Raw genomic sequence first — 20,591 nt, forward strand, 5'->3', positions numbered from 1 at the left:
CATTCCCCCCCCTCCCAGTGCCACTGCCACCTGCCCCAAGCACAGCCTAGGCCCAGCCCTTCTGCCAGAAAGAGCTCGGCACAGCCCCCAGCCCACAACAGGCAGCCCACTCATGCCCCATGCACAGATCCAGGGGGGGCATGTGACCCCCATGCCTCCTCTGGGGGTGTCCAGCAGTTGGAGGGAGGGGGCAGGGGACTCCCACAAGCCATGGCTTTGTCCTGCATCCTGCCCCACCCCAGCTGTGCAGCACCCACCCCTGCTCCAGCCCCACTCCCTCTCTCACCACAGAGGCCTCGAACTGCACCCCCCCAACGCATGCCCCTTCTCTCCCCCTGCCCCTTCCTCCCAACAGACTTAACAGCTGGACGCTGCTCTCCCAAGCTGCTGAGCTGCGTTCCTGGCTGCATGTATGCCGTGGCTGCGCACGTGCATGCAGCATTTATTGGTGACATTATCAGCCACATCAGCCAAAAAAGCCAGTTGCCAATGATGTCAATTTTCCTTTTATCAATGCTGATATGATATGGACCAATGCATCAGTACACCTCAATGAACAAGGTTCAAAAGCATGCGTGTAGAAAAAAAAAGAAAAAAAAAGAAAAAGCTTTTTCTTTGCCCCATTTAATCTACAGTGGCTGACTACACAATGGTCCCACTTCTTCAAATGAGAAATGGAGTTTTAATAAACCGCTTCACTAACTCACAAGCCATTACACTACATCTAACCTGGGCCCTAGGAACTCTATCTGGGCTGGGGTCAGGGATGATTTGTTTTTCTTCCTCTTTTCTACATTTTTATGAAACTCTTCCCTTTGCTCCCTGCCAAGTATCTGGAGAAACTAACAGGTTCAAGAGAGATCTCCTATGCTAGACACTGATTAACCAAGTATTCTGGCATCTCCCACCACCACTGGGTAACCAAATGGATTACTTGTAGCAGCAAGACTTACTCATTAATTTTGAAGTTAATCATTCATCAAACTGGAAAAATAATGGTTACTTACCCTATAGTAACCATGGTTCTTTGAGATACTACAGTCAGCATGAATCCTATTATATGCATGTCATGGGTGTGAGCTTGCAACGTCTTTTAAATAGTTGTATCCATTTGGATCCTGCACATGCCCTATATACCTCATGCTCCATACAAGGATACACCAGGTTGAGCTAGCCTCCATCTCCAAAGTAGGCCCACAGTAGTTGGGGACTCAAGGTGGGAATGGAAGACAGGTCATAAGATTCTATACTGACACCTTGTAAGACAGCTGTTCCTCCTTCAAGTATGTGCCATTATACGTTAATGCCGAACAGCATCCCCTTCAAGAATGAGGAGTGGGAGCTGACTCTGTTGGATAGGGCCTGGAACAATGCTTTCCTAAATTCAGTCTCAGCTCTTGCAGCCAAATCTGGTGATTTATGCTTTACAAACACAAGCAGACATACCATATTTTCTTGCATACTACATGCCCCCCCCCAATAAGACACGCACCTTGTTTTGAGAAAGCAGAATGAAGAGAAAGATTTTTAAGGAGTCAAGGCTGTATATATTTCAGCATCAGCAAAACTAGTTTTAACCCTGTCATACTCACTGCCAAATTGCCTTAGCCCTCAAAAGTAAATGCCACTCTTCCCTCCTTGGGGCTGGCAGGGTATGACCCCAACCTGCCTACAGTAACTTAGTAAGTGACCATCCACAACCCTGACACTGCAGAGTGAGCCTTAATGGACAGTGAGCAAGGAACACTTTCCAGCCACTAGACAAGTTGCACAGTTATACACTGAGTCTCTGCTAGTGCAAGGGCTTGCTTGGCCTTTAGAATAGCCCTAGGGCTGCAAAGCAGTATGGGAACAAATGGGAAAGGAGTCAAGTCTGTCAAGGCACTAGCAGAGAGAACAGAATACATCTACAGTATCTGCAGGGATTTTCCCCTCCCCATGCATGGAATGCAGCTTCAAGAAGAATACAAACAGACTGGCTTAAATGAAACTCAGACATTATCTGGGGATGAACATATGAGATTTTGATATTAGCTTGTCCTTACGTAACAAGATATATGGAGCATCTGCTACAAGTGCTTACAACATTCTTGCTCTTCTGGATAAAGTGATGCCTACTCGGACATTCAGAAGGGTTCACATGTAGTCAAGTCAGGCTACTTAAGTGGAAAATAAGCCTGCACCCTTTGAGAAGTCTCAATAATGTTGGATGTGAGAAGATGGAAAACCAAAGGGCAAAACACTAATATCCATAACCCTAATGAGCCTTGAAGGAACACAGAAACCAGGTTTCAAATGAAATAAGTAGTCCAGGATCTTCAGCAATAAGGCTGACTCAGGCACAAGGCCATGTCAAGATGCCTATACAGGTATGAACCTCTTCCATTTGGAAAGGTTTTCTTCTTTGTACCACAGATCCTGAATGCACTATGAGCAGATCTTTTCTATAGCATTCAATCAATCAACATCCAAGCTGCAAATTGCAGCAACTCTTCATCTAGGGGGAACATTTGTCTCTGGTTCCTCAATAGTAATTATGGGTTAAACAGGGAGCAATAAGGATTGCACAGAAGAGCAAAACAGGTCCATAAATCAGGGCTTCCTCAGTTATTTAAGAACCATGAAAACAAACATGGTATTGTCCGTCTTGGCTCTGAGAATAGTTAGACATGTTAGCAAGGCATAAAGAACTTGCTTGACTACATTGTAGAAATAAGATGGCCAAGTAAAGATTCCATACCCATACCTCCTTTGGAGCAGAAGCTGTGGCATTTAGCATTATTCCTGTTGGCAAAATCTATCACCAAATTCTCAGGAAAGGTAGGTGATGGAAAGAATGGTGACTTTCTGAAGTGACCTCTCTGGGTTGGTAAAGGATCGACTGCATGCTAATGGAGCCTGCCAAGTCATTCCTTGTGGATACAAAGCCAGCGAGGAACTTCTGTAAAAAGCACTTGTTTCACTGCACATGAAGGTAAACTGCTGGCCCCATGCTGGTTTATTGTGTACAATATCCATACTACCAAATGCCACTGGACTGCAAGGAGAAAGAAAAAAAACTACACCTATACCCAGAGCTATCCCTGGGGGAGGAAAACAAATCATGGCAACCAGTTTGCTAGCCTAGATATCTATGGCTTTATTCTGCAGGGACCACATGCCTTTAATAGGATGCTGGTTCATGTGGTCATTCTGCTGCTGTCTGTGACCACCACACCAGAAAGTGCCGAGTTTTAAAAGAGGGCTCCTATCCACATTTGCAGGGACATACTCACGAGGTCAGCGCTTCAAAGGTGAGGCAAAATTACCACATACATTTCCTGAGTTCTTATTTTGTGAGCAAATAAATGATCTTAAGGAACAGTAAGACCTCAGGCAAAGGTTGTCATGTAGCATCAAATATGTACAGAGGCTGCTTAAAGCAAGATGTATTGCAATTAGATGTATAATCATCTTACTCACTAGGGACTAAATGTAAAGGAATCTTTAAATATGCCATGCCATCACTACATCTATGGGCCCTAGGAACTCTACTGTCTGGGCTAGAGTCAGGGATGATTTCTTAATGAAGATGGGCAGTGCATATTTCAGGCTTATCACAGTTCCCTAGCATAATCCTCCTTTGATCAGCCAGTGAATTAAGTAAAGAAAAAGGGTATTCCTTAGATCTCCCACTACAGTGGTGAAGCAGATGATAAAGACTATGACTGCTGTGGAGGGTCCAAAGGGTAGAATATTTTTTATAGGAAGCAATCTGATACAACTGTGAATGAGGTACCTCCTGCATGTCTAATAGCTGTCAAGGCAACGAACCTCAAAAATGGAATGCAGGCAAGCATTCCTCTCCTAAATCTAAGGTGCCACATATATTTGTTGAGCTTCCTCAGGTGTAAGGTAGAAGAAAGACTCCTCTTTCTACAGAATAAGAGATGCCAGCAATAGATGCCCTTGACCCCATAGTCTCATGAAATTTCTGTAACTCGTAAGAGGAGCAAGGAAGCCAACTTTTATAACGCTCTTGTGAGAAGAGTTTTTAAAAAAAACATAGAAAAGATGCTATAAATGGGAGTAAAGAAAAGAAACAGACACTCTTGCCCCTGGCTACCCTTTCTAACATTAATTTGTCAGAGACTTAGTCTTCAGGAGCTGTGTTGTTCTCTAATCAGCTCCATGATGGTTTTGGTGTAGCTCCTGGCAATTCTATTAAACCTGCTGCCTCTGGGATGGAAACTAAGGGTAAGCCAGGCTGATGCTTACTGCAAGTGGTACGGGGACCAATCCAGGGTGCACACTACATGGACCAGCTGTGTGCTACCTCCAGGCTGGCCCAGATTGGGTCCCATATGTCAGAGCCAGCAGGCAGGACCAGTCTGGCATGGGCACCCAATGTAGCATGGGGCTGGTAAGCATGGGAAGGCTGATACAGGATGTGCACGGTATGTGGTGCCTGTACTAGACCAGCCCTTTGTGCTGGTTCCAATGTGTGGGGCTGGTCTGTGGGTATGATCTAGCAAACAGACTGGCCCTGCGCATGGGCTGGATGAGGTTGACACCCCCATTCTAGTTTACACATTCTTAAGAGTCTTAGTATGGTCACAGAATCCTCCAGGGAATGCAGCATTCAGTGGTTCTGGCACTAAGCAAATCCATTCACTCCAACAGTAAATCTTCAGTGATCTAGACTTCACTAGGGATGCCAGGTACCTGAAACTGAAAAGTCTGGTACATGACAGTGGCTGTAGCAAATATGTTCATTGCTGCTTATAGGGCAGTTCTCGACACCATCTGGATTTGTCTGGCTGTGAAACTCATTTTCACGGGGTGGGAGTTTGGATAGTAATTAGATGTCACTTCTCCACATGAAGACATTGCATTCTGCAATCATTAATTCTTCAGAGGTGGAAGTGTAGGTCTTCCTGCCAAAAGATCCAACCTCTCTAGATCCTTTACCCCGTATATTCTTTTCACTGATCTCACTTTCTCCTGAACTGCTGAGAAGACCACTTGTCCTACTGCTGAATGAGAACAACACTGCTCAAAGCCTTCAAGAGAGACTTGTTACCACTTTTCTGTTTTCTTAGATATGGGAGAAAGGAAAGTTAGGGTATACTAGAATGCATACTGGATCTACAAGGCCTTTATTTATCACCTGGGTAATTCTGTTTGATGTCAAGGAGTGCAATTAAATCAGAAAGCTTCCAGTATTTTCTTGAATTATAGCCATCTTGATATCTAGGAGTTTGGATCCATTAGACAAGAACTCTTAGAAGAGAGTTTGAAATAGCCTTTGGCCATTGCTGGGGCCAGAACTATCATTTTGCTGCAAAAACAGGGATTTCTTGAGATGCAAATGAAGTTGAAGCATTTGTTCTCATGCCTCCTCTCACTAAAGGGAATACGAGTTGTCCAGTGATGCTAGAGGTAACCTCAATAGTTCTTCTAGTATAGAAGTGAGATACCTTGCCAGTCTACAACCAGTAAAATGTGGATCCCAAAAGTACACTTGAGGCCAGCATGGTGCAACGCATGTGCTGGATTGACAATGGCTAACCACTTAAGCCCTGTGGCAGGTCAAGGTATAGAATTTCCTGAGATGTCTCCAAATGCTATTCCCACCTGTCCAAAGAAAACTTCCTACTACAGTTTTAGGAGGAGGAGTAGCCCCATGATGGAAATGAAACATCACATACTACAATTCCTAGTATGTTAATAGTAGACGTGTCCATGACTCCATGCTAAGAAAAAGGTAAATCAAGAGTCTTGAACAGTTAATGTTAGCGCTGTAAGATGACCAGGAATCCTAGTTTTCTCTGTTTAAAAATCCCCAAATTGTCTGATTAAAAGAAAATCCCAAATTTTCTAATTTAAAAACCAAAAATCCACATTTTTCCATAACTGAAATGAAATGCCACTATATAAATATAGGTATCAGTTAAACAAAATGTTTTATTGATATATTTACATTTTAAAAATAATCTGGAAGCCTACCAGTGCCTCAATAATTGTTATAAAATACAGTCTAAATACCAATATATTTTGGCATTCAATTTTGGTTCTTTTTTTTTTTTTCCCCATGATAAAATCAGAGCTACCCCTACTCCCTTTGCTCACCAGAACATGGGTCCAACTGCAGCTGTCTATCATCCTTCCCACTGCTTTGTGGTGTTAAGCAGCCCCGTTATGCTGGTGCTCTGCCCCTGCCTATACCATTGCTCCTCATTGCCAGCCCACAACCCCCTGGCCCTGCTGCTGCCCCTCACTCCTGACCCCCCAACCCCAAGGTATGGGGAAGAGAGTGGGTATGTGGGGAAGGGGGGGTGTGGGCACAGGCAATGTAAGGTGAGAGATGGGGGACACAGGCCCCCCCAGATTTCTACTCTCACAATGGGGCATGGGGCTGCAGCCAAGGCAGACCAGCTGTAGGCAGGAGCTGCCTCCACAGCCCAGTGGGTGGGACCTGGAACAGGAGGAAGCGCCATACCACCATGGCTGCCAAGCTGAGGTGCCCTACAGCCACTCGATAGTAGTGGGGAGCACAACTTTGCACTGCTGACACGCCTCACCTTGGGGGCCATGGTGGCACTCCCTCTTGCACCAGGTCCCACCTGTTGGGCCGTGGAGGCAGCTTCTGCCCAGAGCTGGTTCCAACTTAGCTGCAGCCCTGCTCCCCATTGTGGGCACAGAAGTCTGGGGGGGGACATGACATACCACACTTCCCACCATGCATCGCTTGTGTCCCCTGCTCCTCTGTCAGGTCACCTGTGCCTTGCCCTTGCCCCCACAGACTTACCCAGAGCTAAGGGAGCTGCTCTTCACCGCTGCCTCCAGCCCCAAGCAGCCCTTTGCAGGCTGGAACTCTGTCAACCTCAAAGGGGAAACCTGCCACTTCCTGGGTTTTTCTCCTTTAAAGATCTGCTATTTTCTCCTTTAAAGGAGAAAGTCTGCGTTTTTCCATGGCAAACAGAAAGCCTGGATCCCTGAAGATGAGTCAGCATCAGTGCCAGTTCCAGAGATGCCCTTGGGATTAACATCAGTACCACTCAGGTGGTAAGCTCAGGAGGCTGGTTGCCGAGGCCCTCAGAAAATAATCTGGTAGAGAGGGGAGTCCATGATGAGTGGACGTTCCTTAAGGAGATGATCTTCGAAGCACATGGGAAATCCATCCCAGCCCATAGGAAAGGTAGGAAAAGGGCTGGGTGAAATCCACATCGTACTTATGGGCTCGGCAGCATTACACACACTAGCACCACGACCGAAAGAGACTTGGGAGTTGTGACTGACCACAAAATGAACATGAGCCACCAATGCAATACCACAGCAGGCAAAGCCAACAAAACCCTGGCTTGCATCTACCAATGCACCTCAAGCAAGACCCAGGAAGTCACCCTTCCACTTTGCTCAGCCTTGGTGAGGCCGCAGCTGGAGTACTACATGCAATTCTGGACTCCGCACTTTAGAAAGGATGTGGGGAAGCTTGAGAGAGTCCAGAGGAGAGCCACATGGACGATTAGAGGACAAGAGAACAGGCCTTATGAGGAAAGGCTGACTGTGAAGTAGTGCTTCCTGATATCTAGCCTGAATCTACTCTCAGTCAACTTACAGCTGTTATTCCTTGTTACTCCTAGTAGTGCTTGGGGGAACAGGGACTCTCCCATAGCCTGCTGGTCCCCCTTGGCCAGTTTGTAGACGGCCACCAAATGCCCTCTCAGCCTTCTATTGTGGAGGCTGAACAGGTTCAGGTCCCATAGCCTCCGCTTGTAGGGCCTGCCTTGTTGCCCCCGATCATGTGAATGGACCTCCTCTGGACCCTCTCAATGGTGGCCTCATCCCCCCTGAAGTGCGGTGCCCAGAACTGGACACAGTGCTCCTGTTGTGGCCTGATCAGTGTCACATAGAGGGGGAATATCACCTCCTTGGACCTGCTTGTGATGCATCTGTGGATGCATGACAAGGTGCTGTTAGCCTTCCTGACCATGTTCTCACATTGTCGACCCATGTTCATCTTGGAATCAATGATGACTCCAAGATCCTTTTCTGCCTCTGTGCTGACTAGAAGGGAGTTCCCCAGCCTGTAGGTACGTTGCTGGTTCTTCCTCCCCAGGTGCAATACCTTGCACTTGTCAGTATGGAGGCCCATCCTGTTCTCTTCCACCCACACCTGTAACCTGTCCAGATCTAGTTGTAGCATGCCTACTTCTCCCCACATCTTAGTGTCCTTCCTACTCCACATCTTAATATTCTTCCTTAACTACCCTGTTTAAAATGTCACAGACTGGAAAAATAAAAAGGGAATGCTACAATAGTCTAGTCTGACCTCTTAAATAATACAAACCATGATGTTGTCCATGCTTTTATTAACCCTCTGCTGCAGGTTTAATGTGCACTGGGGGGTATTAGCACTCTGCTACTGGACCGTACAGTCAAAGCAGCTATCCACGCCTGGATCTTGCATGGAAAAACCACCCCGGAAAAGGAATGGTCATCAGCTGCGGAGGAGGTGATAGTGAATTTGACCTTTATTTTTTTTGTCTTTATTTTTGTAAATAGTACAGGGTTTCAAAGCCCTGAAAAGGGAATTTACTTCCAAAATTATTTCTAAATCCCCAGCTACATTTCCCCTAAACACAAATACCCTCCAAAGTATCATTGTACAGATCCCATCACTTTACTTTGCTGCGAAGGCCATTTGCTTCAAACAGCATTTTGCTTTTCAGTTCCACCTCTGTACTACGTATTCATCATTTGAACTTCCAGGAGACAGAATTCAATGCTCTACCAATCACTTCAACCCTATTAAGAGAAAATCTTACCCTCTCCATAGCATCCTGATTGTAGGACAAATAGTATAAGCACATTGAGACCCCTGTAGCTGCCATGGAAGGACGAGGAATCTCTAGCAGTTTCTGCACTCCTCCATGAGCAACAAACTCTGTCGCAAACTTGTTGTGCAGCAGCAATGATGCCAAATGCTAAGAAAAGAGAGAGACAGAGAAAGAGTGCATTACTGCAAAATTTATTCATTCACTGACACTTATGAAAGAACCTGCCCTTCTTGCTATGCAGGGAAGTAGCAAAAAAAAAGATGTCTCCTTCCTTCAGCTCCCCCAGCACACCTTGGACAAAGTATAGGATTTAACCTGTTCACCATACATGCTTTTGTATCAATTATATCAGCAGATCCAACTATCAAAACTCATGCATTTATAAATTACATACATTTCAGAATCCTGCACTGATGCTGCTGAAGCTTTTGCTAAGGCAGGGGTTTTCAACCGGGGTACGCATACCCCGGGAGTACTTGGGATGGCCTCAGGGGGTACTCAGCACCAAGCGCCACCACACTCCCCACCCCCCCAATTGGTCCCCCCACTGCTCATCTGGCCGTTGGGGAACTCATGCCTTCTTGACTGGCCGCCAGGGGTACACTGCCCCCAAAAAAAGTTGAAAACCCCTGTGCTAAAGTATCCTTTGCTGAGGCCCTTCAAGTTACAAGCAATAAAGCAATCCAGCAATGCCAGCCCAGCACAGCAGGGATGGAGGGAAGGGCTGGAGCTGAGGTGGATGGAGGAAGCAGAAAAGCCCTCTTCACAAGGAGTCCCTTCTTTAGGCAGCAAAAAGGTTTCCTGTCATGACATATCATGTCCAAAGACTAAATTCATCATTAAGAAAGCACTTTTTCCATATGGTGATAACATGTCTCACTTCAGAAGCCTGTCTCTCTATTCCAGGGTGGGCTATTATTTTGGGTGAAGGGCTGCTTAATGAGGTTTGGTGAGCTGTCAAGGGTTGTAGGGGTAGCCCTGCCCCTTGACAGGTGCCCTGCCCCCTGGTTGCCATCTTGGGACCAGAAGTCCCACCCCCTAACCCCATATCTTTGCCACCAGAAGTCCCTCCCCTTGTCCCATACCGGAAACACTCCTTGAAAGCAGGGTTGCCATCTTAGAACCAGAAAAAAAAAATCAAATCATACACTAAAAATCAAATACTTACTGTAACATTTTAATTTTATCACAAAGTATTTGTCATGATTTGTGTTTGCATACTGTATATAGAGGTGATTGCATAATAACTCAAGAATAAATTCTTAAGTCTTGTGTATTATGCAGGGGGGTATGAAGGATATAGGGGCAGTGTGTGGCATTTGTGGGGCATGAGGGAGGGTGGGGGTATGCCCCCCCCACACACACACTCCTATGGCACAGCAGCAGCAGCAGCAAGTGGGGGCACTTGTGCCTGGCAGGGTGCAGCTCCAGCCAGTGCTGCACATAGGGGCAGTCTCATCACTTCCAGTGAAGTCCAGGGACCTGCGCAGCATGGGGCAAGGAAAGTAGCTGGCTCTAGCACAGCTGGGTTGCCTCCAGTGCTACATAAATGCAGAGGCTGCACATGCCTGGTGGGGAGCACCAGCAATAGAGGCAGCCCAGGTGAGCTGTGCCCCTCACCCATGTGCAGCGCTGGCTGGAGCCTTGCACTGCCCAGCAGTGTTTGTGCCATGCACGAGTACCCTGAGCACACCTGCCTTTGATGCCGCTGTTGCCACTGCTGCCTGCCAGGGCTGTGCACCATGGGGGTGGGGGAGATCCCAACACCCCGTCACCCTCACACCCACACTCTGCCCATCTGAGCTCTATGTTGCCACTGCCCCCAGGCACAGGCTCCACACTGCCACCAGCACCAGCCCCATGCTCTGTTCTCCCACCCAGCTGCAGCTCTGCCCCTACCGCCTCCCTACCTGCTGCCTGGAGCAAGTGGGATGCTGGGGAAGCCAAGCAGGTCCCCCAGCAGCTGCAGCAGTGGCAGCAGCAGCCCCACCCGGAAGATGCATCCTGGCTGGCCAGGCCCTTCTGCCCACGAGGGTGGGAGTGAGGCACGATAGGGTACGTTGGCAGGGGTTGTATATACGTGGGTGTCTTGTTCCCATCCTCATGGGCAGAAGGGCTGGATGCGGTACAATTAGTTGGTGGGTGACACAGGCTGGATGAAAGTGCCTGGTGGGCCAGATCTGGCCTGTGGGCCATATTTTGCCTGCCCCTGCTATATTCTCTACTCCAGCTTTTGAAGCCATTCCCCCTCTACTTGCTCTTAACATGCCAGAACCACTGGAACCTGTACACATAGGGAACCTGAAACACTACCAAGTTAAAAGCTAGCAGTAGAGCCAGAAATAGAAACAATACTTGACATTCATTCCCACCAATAGTCTTAGTCTCCATTTATTCTGAACAGTTTCTTCTACAATCACTGCTTTTTTTTTTGTCCTTTCACCTCAGGTCAAGAAAGTATCCAATTCAGTTTCCAGCCCCAGACTAGTCAACAGGAAACACGAGCCCTCTTTACTGAAGAGCATGAGGGTTTGCCTCAACAGTTTGTGGCACGCACTAGCAAACAGGCAGCCCAATACTACCAGAAATTAATGAGCAACTACTTCACATTGAAGATAATTTACCTTGAGGGCTTCAAAAGTGAGCAGTACATCATTGGTTCGTTTCAGGTCAATGTAATATATCATTAGCTCTCTTGATCCAAGTTGCATGAAGATGGGCAGCAGCTGAGGACAAAGAGTAGAGAAACTTGCTCAATGGTTGAGAGAATTTCAGAGGCCTTTTTGGTTTTTACTTTCCCCAACCCCAATTTTCCCTTATTAGGAGATACCTGTTATGAGAGGTCAGAGGTAACCAGCTCCATCCATAGGAAGCAATAAAGGTTAACAGACCTCTTGTAATACATCTGCTGACTGCAGCAAGTTGCGTGACAGCTGCCACACGGAAATCTTAAGACAGTCCTTCAAGTGCAGCTATGGCATGTCCACACAGGGAACACCCTGGCGATAGGTTCCATTTTCCATCTGTGCAAAGACAACTACCCAACGACTGAACAGAAAAAACAGGAGAGCAGGGCAAGAAAACCAAAAACCCTATGTATAATCCTGTGTGCAATAGTTTTAACACCATTAATTCATATGTTATATATGCTTGCTGACAGATTAAATGATCCATTCAGCCATGCAGCAATATTAATGGATTATAGTCTGACAGTTGCTCTGATTCTCTCAGAAGCAAGGTGCACATGCGCACACATGTAGGCTGCACCATAAAGAATACAGCAACACAGAATCACTCTCTCAGATCAAAGTTAAACCCTTCAGGGGAAGTTTGTTATGCAAAGATACAGCCTGTTTACAGACCAATGCTAAACAGGTGCCCTGCTGATCCAATAAGGCTGCTCCTGTTTTGTCCAGCTGTGTAACAACATCAAAAAAGCCCCTTTTTCAGCTTTGAAAAGAATCTGTAACATGAATGGAGCCAACTTCAACTAACTAGGATAACTGCAGAGGTCACGCAAAGATTACACTTTAACACTTTGCACTATTCCTTAGGTCACTATTTCTCAACCCATGGTTCACAACTCAAAAGTGCATCACAAGAATACATGAAAGGGTCACGAACAAACTTTAAAAAATGGATCAACAAAATTAAAAAAATGGAGTCTCCTTTAAAGGAGAAAAGCGTCGGAAACTGTGGCTTTTCCCTTGCAGACTGTCAGAGTTCCAACCTGCAAGGGGTTGCTTGGGGCCCCCCCATGCCCTCTACGCCCCCAACCCCTACACGCACCCACCCCCAGCCCCGCACACTGTGGGGCTGGGGACTGCAGGCATGGGGCAGTGGATCAGAGTGAGGGGCACTGGGTCAAGACTGGCCATTGATGTTTACCAATGGGTCCTGGTACCAAAAAGGTTGAGAACCACTGCCTTAGACAATCTCAAAAGCCAGGGTGTTAAGACCTGTTTTGCAAAAAGGAAGCCCTTATATATCTCAAGTAAAGTGATTTGCCTTAAGCAACACAACAAATTACTTGGATTTCAGAACTTAAACAGGATCCAGGAGTCTGCTACTCAGCGCAAAATGCAAGACTGCATTGCTTTCTGGTCTCATCAACATTTTTATTCAGATTTCCCACAATTTAATGGAGCAATTCATCTGATAAACAATTCAGGGATCCACATTGGTACCATGACACTCAGATCATTTCTGAATACAACAATTTCAATAGAAGACCTTAAGCATATTCTGTTTCTCCTCCCCATCTGCTCACCTCTTGGTACTCTCCCAGTGGCGTCAGATATTGAAGAATTAGTCTCTGCTCTATGGCAGGAGTCAAAGGGTAAAGCGTATAGTTAGTGCCAATCACCCATGGAGACATCTCTGACCAGCTGCTGTTGGACAGTTCCACAAACATCCGCTCTGGTTCTGAAGCAGAGAAACCCAGCTTTTGCTTGGCCTTTCGAAAGTTGTCTTTTTCATGCTGTTTCCCTGATTTGCTTTTCCTCAGTCCCCCATCCTCAAGCTTTGTAGCAGAGTTCACTCGACTACTGGTCTTGTGGCTTGAATCAAGATGAAAAGAGATCTCCATATCCCCAGCAACTTCCTCCTGTTCCCCATCTACTGCCATCTCTCCATAGTCCATGTCCACAGCCTCTTCATCCAGTGGCAGCAGAGGGTCAGAAGGCAATTTCCGAGGACTGGGACGTTTGTTTTCCTGCTTCGTAGTCATTTCGTTAACTTGCAGCTCTCGAAGCCGACGAAGTACCAAAGCCACCTATTAAGCAAAAAGAGGCAAACATGAGCATGCCCACTGTCTTCAGGCAGCTACAAAACAGCACATGCACCAGGTTCCTATGACTGGACAATATTAAAAAGAAACACCAGATTTTTAAGTCTTTTCACATTTACCATACAAACCCCTTACACAATAAGGCATCATGAATGTTATAGTAATCATTTGGGCTCAAACACTGGTCTACCTCCAAAATTTAAACCTCAGGATGTCAGAGCCTTTCTATTTGAAGGCTAACAAATGAGAGTGAATATTATTCATCCCAAGCGGACCTAAAATTATCCCACTTATTTGTTGACAGCTGAGATAAAAAACAAAACTAAGAGTATGCATATACAAACCAATTAGTTTTATATAAAAGTGTCTTATTATTGACCTTCATTTCACAGTCTCTGTCCCATATGTGAGCTTTTGTATATTATAGTTATGAATTTAGAGTGAAAATTTAAAATGCACTTAAAGATAGGAGCACAAATCACATAAAAATTTATTTGTATTCTTTGTGTCCTTCAGCTCTTTTGAACACACAACCCACAAAATATCAGGTAACAAAATAAACCATCAATAAATATACACTTGGGAAGAGAGAGTATGTAGCACAGGCTATTTACTCTTGCAAGTTTTGCAATTAGAGCGACTAAGCCCACAAAATAGCTGACGAATGTCAGCAATGGCAGGCAAACAAGAGAGGATTCTTCACTTTAAACCAGGGGTGAGCAATTATTTCAGGCAGAGGGCCGCTTACTGAGTTTTGGCAAGCCATCAAGGGCTGCATGACAGGCAGCCAGGGGCACATAAATATTAATTTTCTAAATTGTTAGGGGCCCCGTGGGTCAGATAGAATGGCCTGGCAGGCTGCATCCGGCCCGTGGGCCGCATTTTGCCCGCCCCTGCTTAAAACCCTTCAGAAAAGTTAAGTGTTTCATGAAGACATTACCAATTGCGAGTTCTCATCCCTGTAGTTGGCAGCAATATCTTGGTTTTCCATAGCACCTCCTAGCAGCCCAGTTGCATATGTCCGTAATGGCTGATCAGCTTCTCGTGCCCACTTAAAGAGATTTTCAACTATACCTTCCTAGAGAAAAGACAGCAAAAAGCAATTCAGATAGATGCTTGAATTTCCTTCTTGTCTGCTCCACCTCCCATCAGAGCCAGTCCTCTCTACCCCACCTAAATAAATCATCCTTTTCTGTTCATTAAGATCATTTGGGAGATTAAAATATTTAAAAAATTGCAAATTTTAACTATTCAAGTTATACGCTAACAATATTCAGGCATCAAAGATTTTAGATAAGGATTTATATGCATGAAGAATCTAACAAAGCATTCTTTTGGCTTATGGCCTGGAAAGTGCCAAAACTCCAGCGTGAATAAAAATCAACATTTTTTTTTTTAAATGGATTTTTTTTTTCAATATATAAATCAGATTTTTTTAAATTGTTTTTTGTTGAAATGCTTTTTTTAAAAAAACACTATATATAGTTTTGATTTAAGATATGTTAGAGCTCAAAGATTATCATCATGGGAATAAGGATTAAAATGTCTAATTATATACTATTTGAGACAATATATTCACGCAACTTCTTTAGAAAAGTTTTATAAGTAAGGTCACAACAGGCTATGTGCTATATTAGGGACCCAATCTTACGGGGTTCCCAGGGGCTCTTCTATAGATTAGTAAAGATTAAAGAAAACCGTTCTACCCAATGGGACTCAGTGCTCAGTCTACAAGATCTCATTAAGCATCTCTGTGATGCTTAGCTTGTTCTCAAACTGTGGATTTGTCTCTTAAGAGATAACATCTTTGTTAACAGCACTATATGGGAGGCGAGAGATAACAGACCTGATTACCTACCCATTAGCCCTCTTGTCTCTGAAAGTTTGTGTACACACAGTCAAGCCCTTACCTCTTCCTAAAATGTCAAAGTTTCAAGAAGTTAAATGAATAGAGGATTGTTGGGGGCAGAGTAGATCTGGGCAAGGAGGAGGAATCTAGAGAAAAATGCCGGGGGGGGGCAGTAGAAACAAAAGAGAAACATTTTGAGTAGATTATTTCAAAACGGATAAGTTTCTGAGTATAGCCTCTCCATTGATTTGAGATCTAGTGAGGGAATGATATGGTAGAAAGAAAAACCTATCATGGCAGCAGGCTTGCCAGGCTATAAAAGAGACCCTGTTCAGGATTATTTTAAACAACAAGAATGCACACTTTATAGAAAACAATGATTAAATAGAGGTTTCTTGCCCACTGATTTAAATCTATTTGATTTAAATCAAACCCACCCTGCAAAACTCTATGGGCTCACGTGGACTATTCAATCAAATTTTCTTCTCAGTCACGCTGGCAAAAGCCCAAATCATTCCAACTCACTTCAGGAGGTGATAATTTGGATTTGCAGTGATGTAATGAAGCAGAATTGGACCGAGCATGCTTAACTTCGTTAGAAGTTTCACTAATCATTGTGGCAGAAGTGGGCAATAATTTCGACCAGAATGCCACTTCACAACTTTTGGTTAGCTGTCAAGCGCTGCAAAGGTAGCCCTGCCCTTGACAGGAGCTCTGCTACATGGTTATCATCTTGGGACCAGAAGTCCCACCCCTAACCCCTGATCGTTGCTACTGGAAGTCCCCATTGCCCCCCCCCCCACCTCCTTCTGGGAGGGGGGTTTGACATCTTGCAACCAAAAAAGCCCAGCAACAAACAAATTATATTTTTTATCCTGATTTACATGTGTTTGCATAGTGTATATAGAGGTGATTGCATAATAGCTCAAAATAAAGTCTTACTTTTGTAGGCTGGGGGGTGGGATTTGTGGGGAAGTGTGAGGTTTGTGGGGGAGGGGGGAGGAAGAGTGTGTGGGTGGGTATGGGCCCCTCCCATGACACAGCACCTGCTGCCAGCAGCAATAGCAGCAGCAGCAGCAAGCCCTCGGGGCACTCTAGGTCCTTGGCAGGTAGAGCCCCCACAGCGGCATGCCACTCAGCCTGAATCCTGGGAGCTGCACGTGGTAGCACAGAGACAGTCCAACCCACTGGTGCATGCCTTCAAACCATACCAGGTTGGCTCCATGCCAGCATGCGGGGCTCCAAGCACTACAAGCAGGAGCCGTGCACCATTGGGCTGGGCCGGCTGCAGGCCTCCACATGGGGCTTCCAGCACTCCAGCAGGGAGCTGCATATTGAGGCATGGAGCTGGCCCAGCCCAAGGGTGCATGAAACAGGAGCCATAGGGAGTTGCATGCCATCAGGCCAGGCGGTCTCTGTGCCGCCAAATGCAGCTCCCTGTTGGAGTGCTGAAAGCCCCACATGGAGGCACATCCCAGCCAGGCCCAAAGGCATGTGACTTCTGCCTGCAGTGCCAAGAGCCCCACGCGCTGCCATATAGCAAGCTTGATCTGGCTCGAAGGTGCATGCCAGCAGGCCGGGCAGGCTCCATGCCGCCACATGCAGCTCCTGAGATTCACCTGGAGCCACACGCTGCCAGGGGTTCTGCCTGCAGCAGGCCAGGAGCATTGAGCGCCCACGACCTGCTGCTGCTGCTGATGACGACAGAGCCTGTGCTCCGTGGCAGGAAGCCCACCCCCCCACTCACAAACCTCACCCCCACCCATCCCCAACCCCACACCCAACCCCAGCCTGCAGACAGAATCTGCCCTCCCCACTCACCAGCTGTCCAGTTGCACACCATCATGCTCAGTGCCTCTACATGGGGCTTCCCAGACGGAGTGCTGGGAGCCCCATGGAGGTAGAAACACAAACTCATTGTCCCCCCGCCCCAACGGCATGCAACCTCTGAAAGCCTGCCTCCCACTGGCCTTCAAAGGGGGCAGCAGTGAGCTTGTAATAATTTTTTCTGGGTGCCACACTTCAGGAGGGATGTGGACAGCATCAAGAGAGTCCAGAGGAGGGCCACTCGCATGATCAGGGGGTAGCAGGGCAGGCTACGGGACCTGAACCTGTTCAGCCTCCACAAAAGAAGGCTGAGAGGGGATCTGGTGGCTGTCTATAAACTGGCCAAGGGGGACCAGCAGACAATGGGAGAGTCCCTGTTCCCCTGAGTAGTACCGGGAGTAACAAGGAATAATGACCATGAGTTGACTGACAGCAGATTCAGGCTAGATATCAGGAAGCACTACTTCACAGTCAGGGCAGCTAGGAACTGAAACCAACTTCCAAGGGAAGTGGTGCTCACCCCTACCCTGGGGTCTTCAAAATGAGACTACACCTAGCCGGGGTTGTTTGACCCCAGCATCCTTATCTGCCCATGGCAGGGGGTCAGACTTAATGATCTGCTTAGGTCCCTTCCAATCCTACCAACTATGAAGCTATAATTGTTTTTTGGTGGGGACCTGCAGGTTGGTTAGAATGGCCTGTAGGGCTGAATGTGCCCCACGGGCCATATTTTGCCTGCTCCTGCACTACAGCCAGACTGTGGACACCCTAAACAAAAAAAAATCCCCCAGAAGTCAACAGAAAAACTTAAGCTAGCAACTGCTCCCCACTGAAAATAGGATCAGATTGGAAATTCCTTAAGCCCAGAATTACTTGGGGCAACAAAAAACACATGGAAGTATACCAACCATTACATAAAAAAAATAAAAAAATAAAATAAAATTCTAAGTATAAACTTAGTTGCTTTTGAACAATGTATCTGACATCCACATTCATCTGACAAATTAGAAAAACATCAGTTACAAGGTAAAAGATCAAAGTACAAGGTCCTGCTTTTCTATTTAAATAAGTGCTATCACTGACCGCCCTCAAGAGTAAAAAAATGTTTGCATAGCACAGTGCCAGACTAGGGCTAGTATCCATTACAAATGTAGTAAGAGAAAGAAATACAACACAAAACAATAAAAATAATGATAATTAGCCACCTGTTTCAGAGAAAGGAGGGCCATCAGCTTTGCCACAAAGATTTAAAAAGGAGTATAAATTGTTAAAATGCCATCTAGTTTTTACGTAGCAAATTTTATAGAACACAATTGGTTTTAGCCCTCTCATTTTTCTACTTTAAATGCTTTTAAACTATTTTAAATGATTCCAAACATGATTAGGAACCTACTCAATTCATGGCCAGACAAAGGAACTTTCGCAGCCTGCTTGTGGCACAAAAAGCCGATTTCATAGGCATTTCCTGGTGGCCCTGCACCTTGATGCTGATAGATGGTGGAGACGGGTAAAGGCAAGGGGGCAGCCACCATCTTGGCTGCTGGCTGCCCTTCGTGCTTCCACCAGCCAGTGCCTTCCCATCCTGAATAGGCTGCAAAGTAGTGAGGATCACTGGCTGCACTAGGGAGAGAGCATTTTATTTTTAATTTTTTTTAAGTTGATTTTATGGACTATTGCTGATTTTGTGGTTTCCATGAAATCCACAACATGGTAAATTAAATAGGTCCCCAAATTGATGGATCTTAAAAGACCACTTTGACCACTAGAGGGCTAGGTTACTCCAGAAATAATCAGAACCCTGTCAAAAAATGGAATAAACCAATCCACATAGACGGCGCAGACAAATGTAACAACTGAAATGTTTCCAAGTGAAACACACTTGGAAACACTTCAGAAAGGAACCATTTTAGCCAGAAGACTTGCCATATTGACTATATTGTTGTTTACATGTGGGGAATTTCCTTTCGGAAAACTAATAAGAATATGATTCTCATGATGTAGGCAAATTGTATGGGCATTTTAAATATAGACAAACAAACAAAAATAAGTAAATTCTTTACCACATCAACAGTTAAAATGCCAGTACTGACTCCTATAGTACTAACCTGCCTGCAAATTATAAAATCCCCTAAAATTAAAATTGTATGTTTGCTATGGTCTGCTGCTCAAGAACTTATATGCATCTTTTATCAAGCAATGTGGCCAGAAGTTTCAACTCTGCATAACAAAGATCTGGGAAGCCAATACTGCTGAAACATCCATTTTGTAGAAACTTTCAAAAACAGTGATGGTGCCCACAACATGCAAGAGCTAAGACAGAAAACTGGCAATTCACCTTTCCATGTTCTTTCAGTCTGAGAATTACATAATGTCAATTGTACACATTTTCTGTAGAGAAGACAAAGTTTAGCCTTGAGAAATTTCCATTCCTTTTTAAGTATTGCTGATAATATATTTACTATATTGTCACATTGTAAGTAGAGATGCACCAATACATCATTCTGATATCAGACTGGTACAGATATAAAGAAAATTTGCTGCATAGGAAAAAATTGGTCCAATGGGGCCAATAATTGAGCCAATAAATGCCCATGCAGGCACACAGCCGCAGCGCAGCACTCAGGTAACAAGGAACAGAGCCAAGCAGTGTGCAAAGCTGCCTCCAGCTGGTAAGTCTGTTGTAGTAGAAGGGGAAGAAGGAGGGAAGGGGTATGGGGGGAGGCAGATCAATGCCTACAGTGAGGGAGGGGGCAGGGGCAGTTGCTGCCCAGCTGGGGTGGGGCTCAGGACAGAGCCACGGCTCATCAGGGGGCTAGGGGAGGGCAGCTCCCGCCATTGCTTGCACCCCAGGAGGACACAGGGTGGGAGTGTGCCCCACAATCTGCATAGGGCGTGCAGCAGCTGCAGCTGGGGCTGCACTGGGCTCTTCTCTCTGGGGGATGGGCTCAAGACAGGCGCTATGGAGGGGACTGCAGTCACCCCACATTTTGCCATGGCTCCCTCCAAGAGCCACTGCCGCTGCGCACCCATTGAAGCCCCAGCTCTTCCCGGCTCAACCCCCACTTTCCCTCATGCGCCAGGATGAGCTGGGGGTGTGCCAGGCATCTGGCGGCACTGAGAGCAGACCTACAGCAAAATCTGGGGTGTCTACAGCCCCCTCCATTGCCCCCACCCCAAACCCAGCCCCCAGTGAGAGAAGCTCAGTGCAGCTCCAGCTGCAAACTGCCTGCCCCACCCCTCCCAGATTCAGGGGGCATACGCTCCCCCCCACCCCAAGCAAAAGCCCTCCTGGGTGCATGCAGCA

The 20,591-nt window shown here is 46.1% G+C and overlaps 1 protein-coding gene across 2 annotated transcripts in view; it reads right to left on the bottom strand.

The window, feature by feature from the left end:
- The window catches only part of DCAF1 (DDB1 and CUL4 associated factor 1), a 97,204-nt gene that overhangs the window by 53,252 nt on the left and 23,361 nt on the right, over window positions 1-20,591 (bottom strand). For both annotated transcript variants that reach the window (XM_019547484.1, XM_019547483.1), the window contains exons 6-9: window positions 14,552-14,689; window positions 13,093-13,596; window positions 11,447-11,548; window positions 8,811-8,969 (exon numbers count right to left, since the gene is read on the bottom strand). In XM_019547484.1, coding sequence (XP_019403029.1) covers window positions 8,811-8,969; window positions 11,447-11,548; window positions 13,093-13,596; window positions 14,552-14,689 — 903 coding nt within the window. The remainder of the gene's footprint in view (window positions 1-8,810; window positions 8,970-11,446; window positions 11,549-13,092; window positions 13,597-14,551; window positions 14,690-20,591) is intronic.

This window comes from Crocodylus porosus, unplaced genomic scaffold (genome assembly GCF_001723895.1).
Source record: "Crocodylus porosus isolate Cpor-Errol unplaced genomic scaffold, CroPor_comp1, whole genome shotgun sequence".
Classification (NCBI taxonomy): Eukaryota; Metazoa; Chordata; order Crocodylia; family Crocodylidae; genus Crocodylus; species Crocodylus porosus.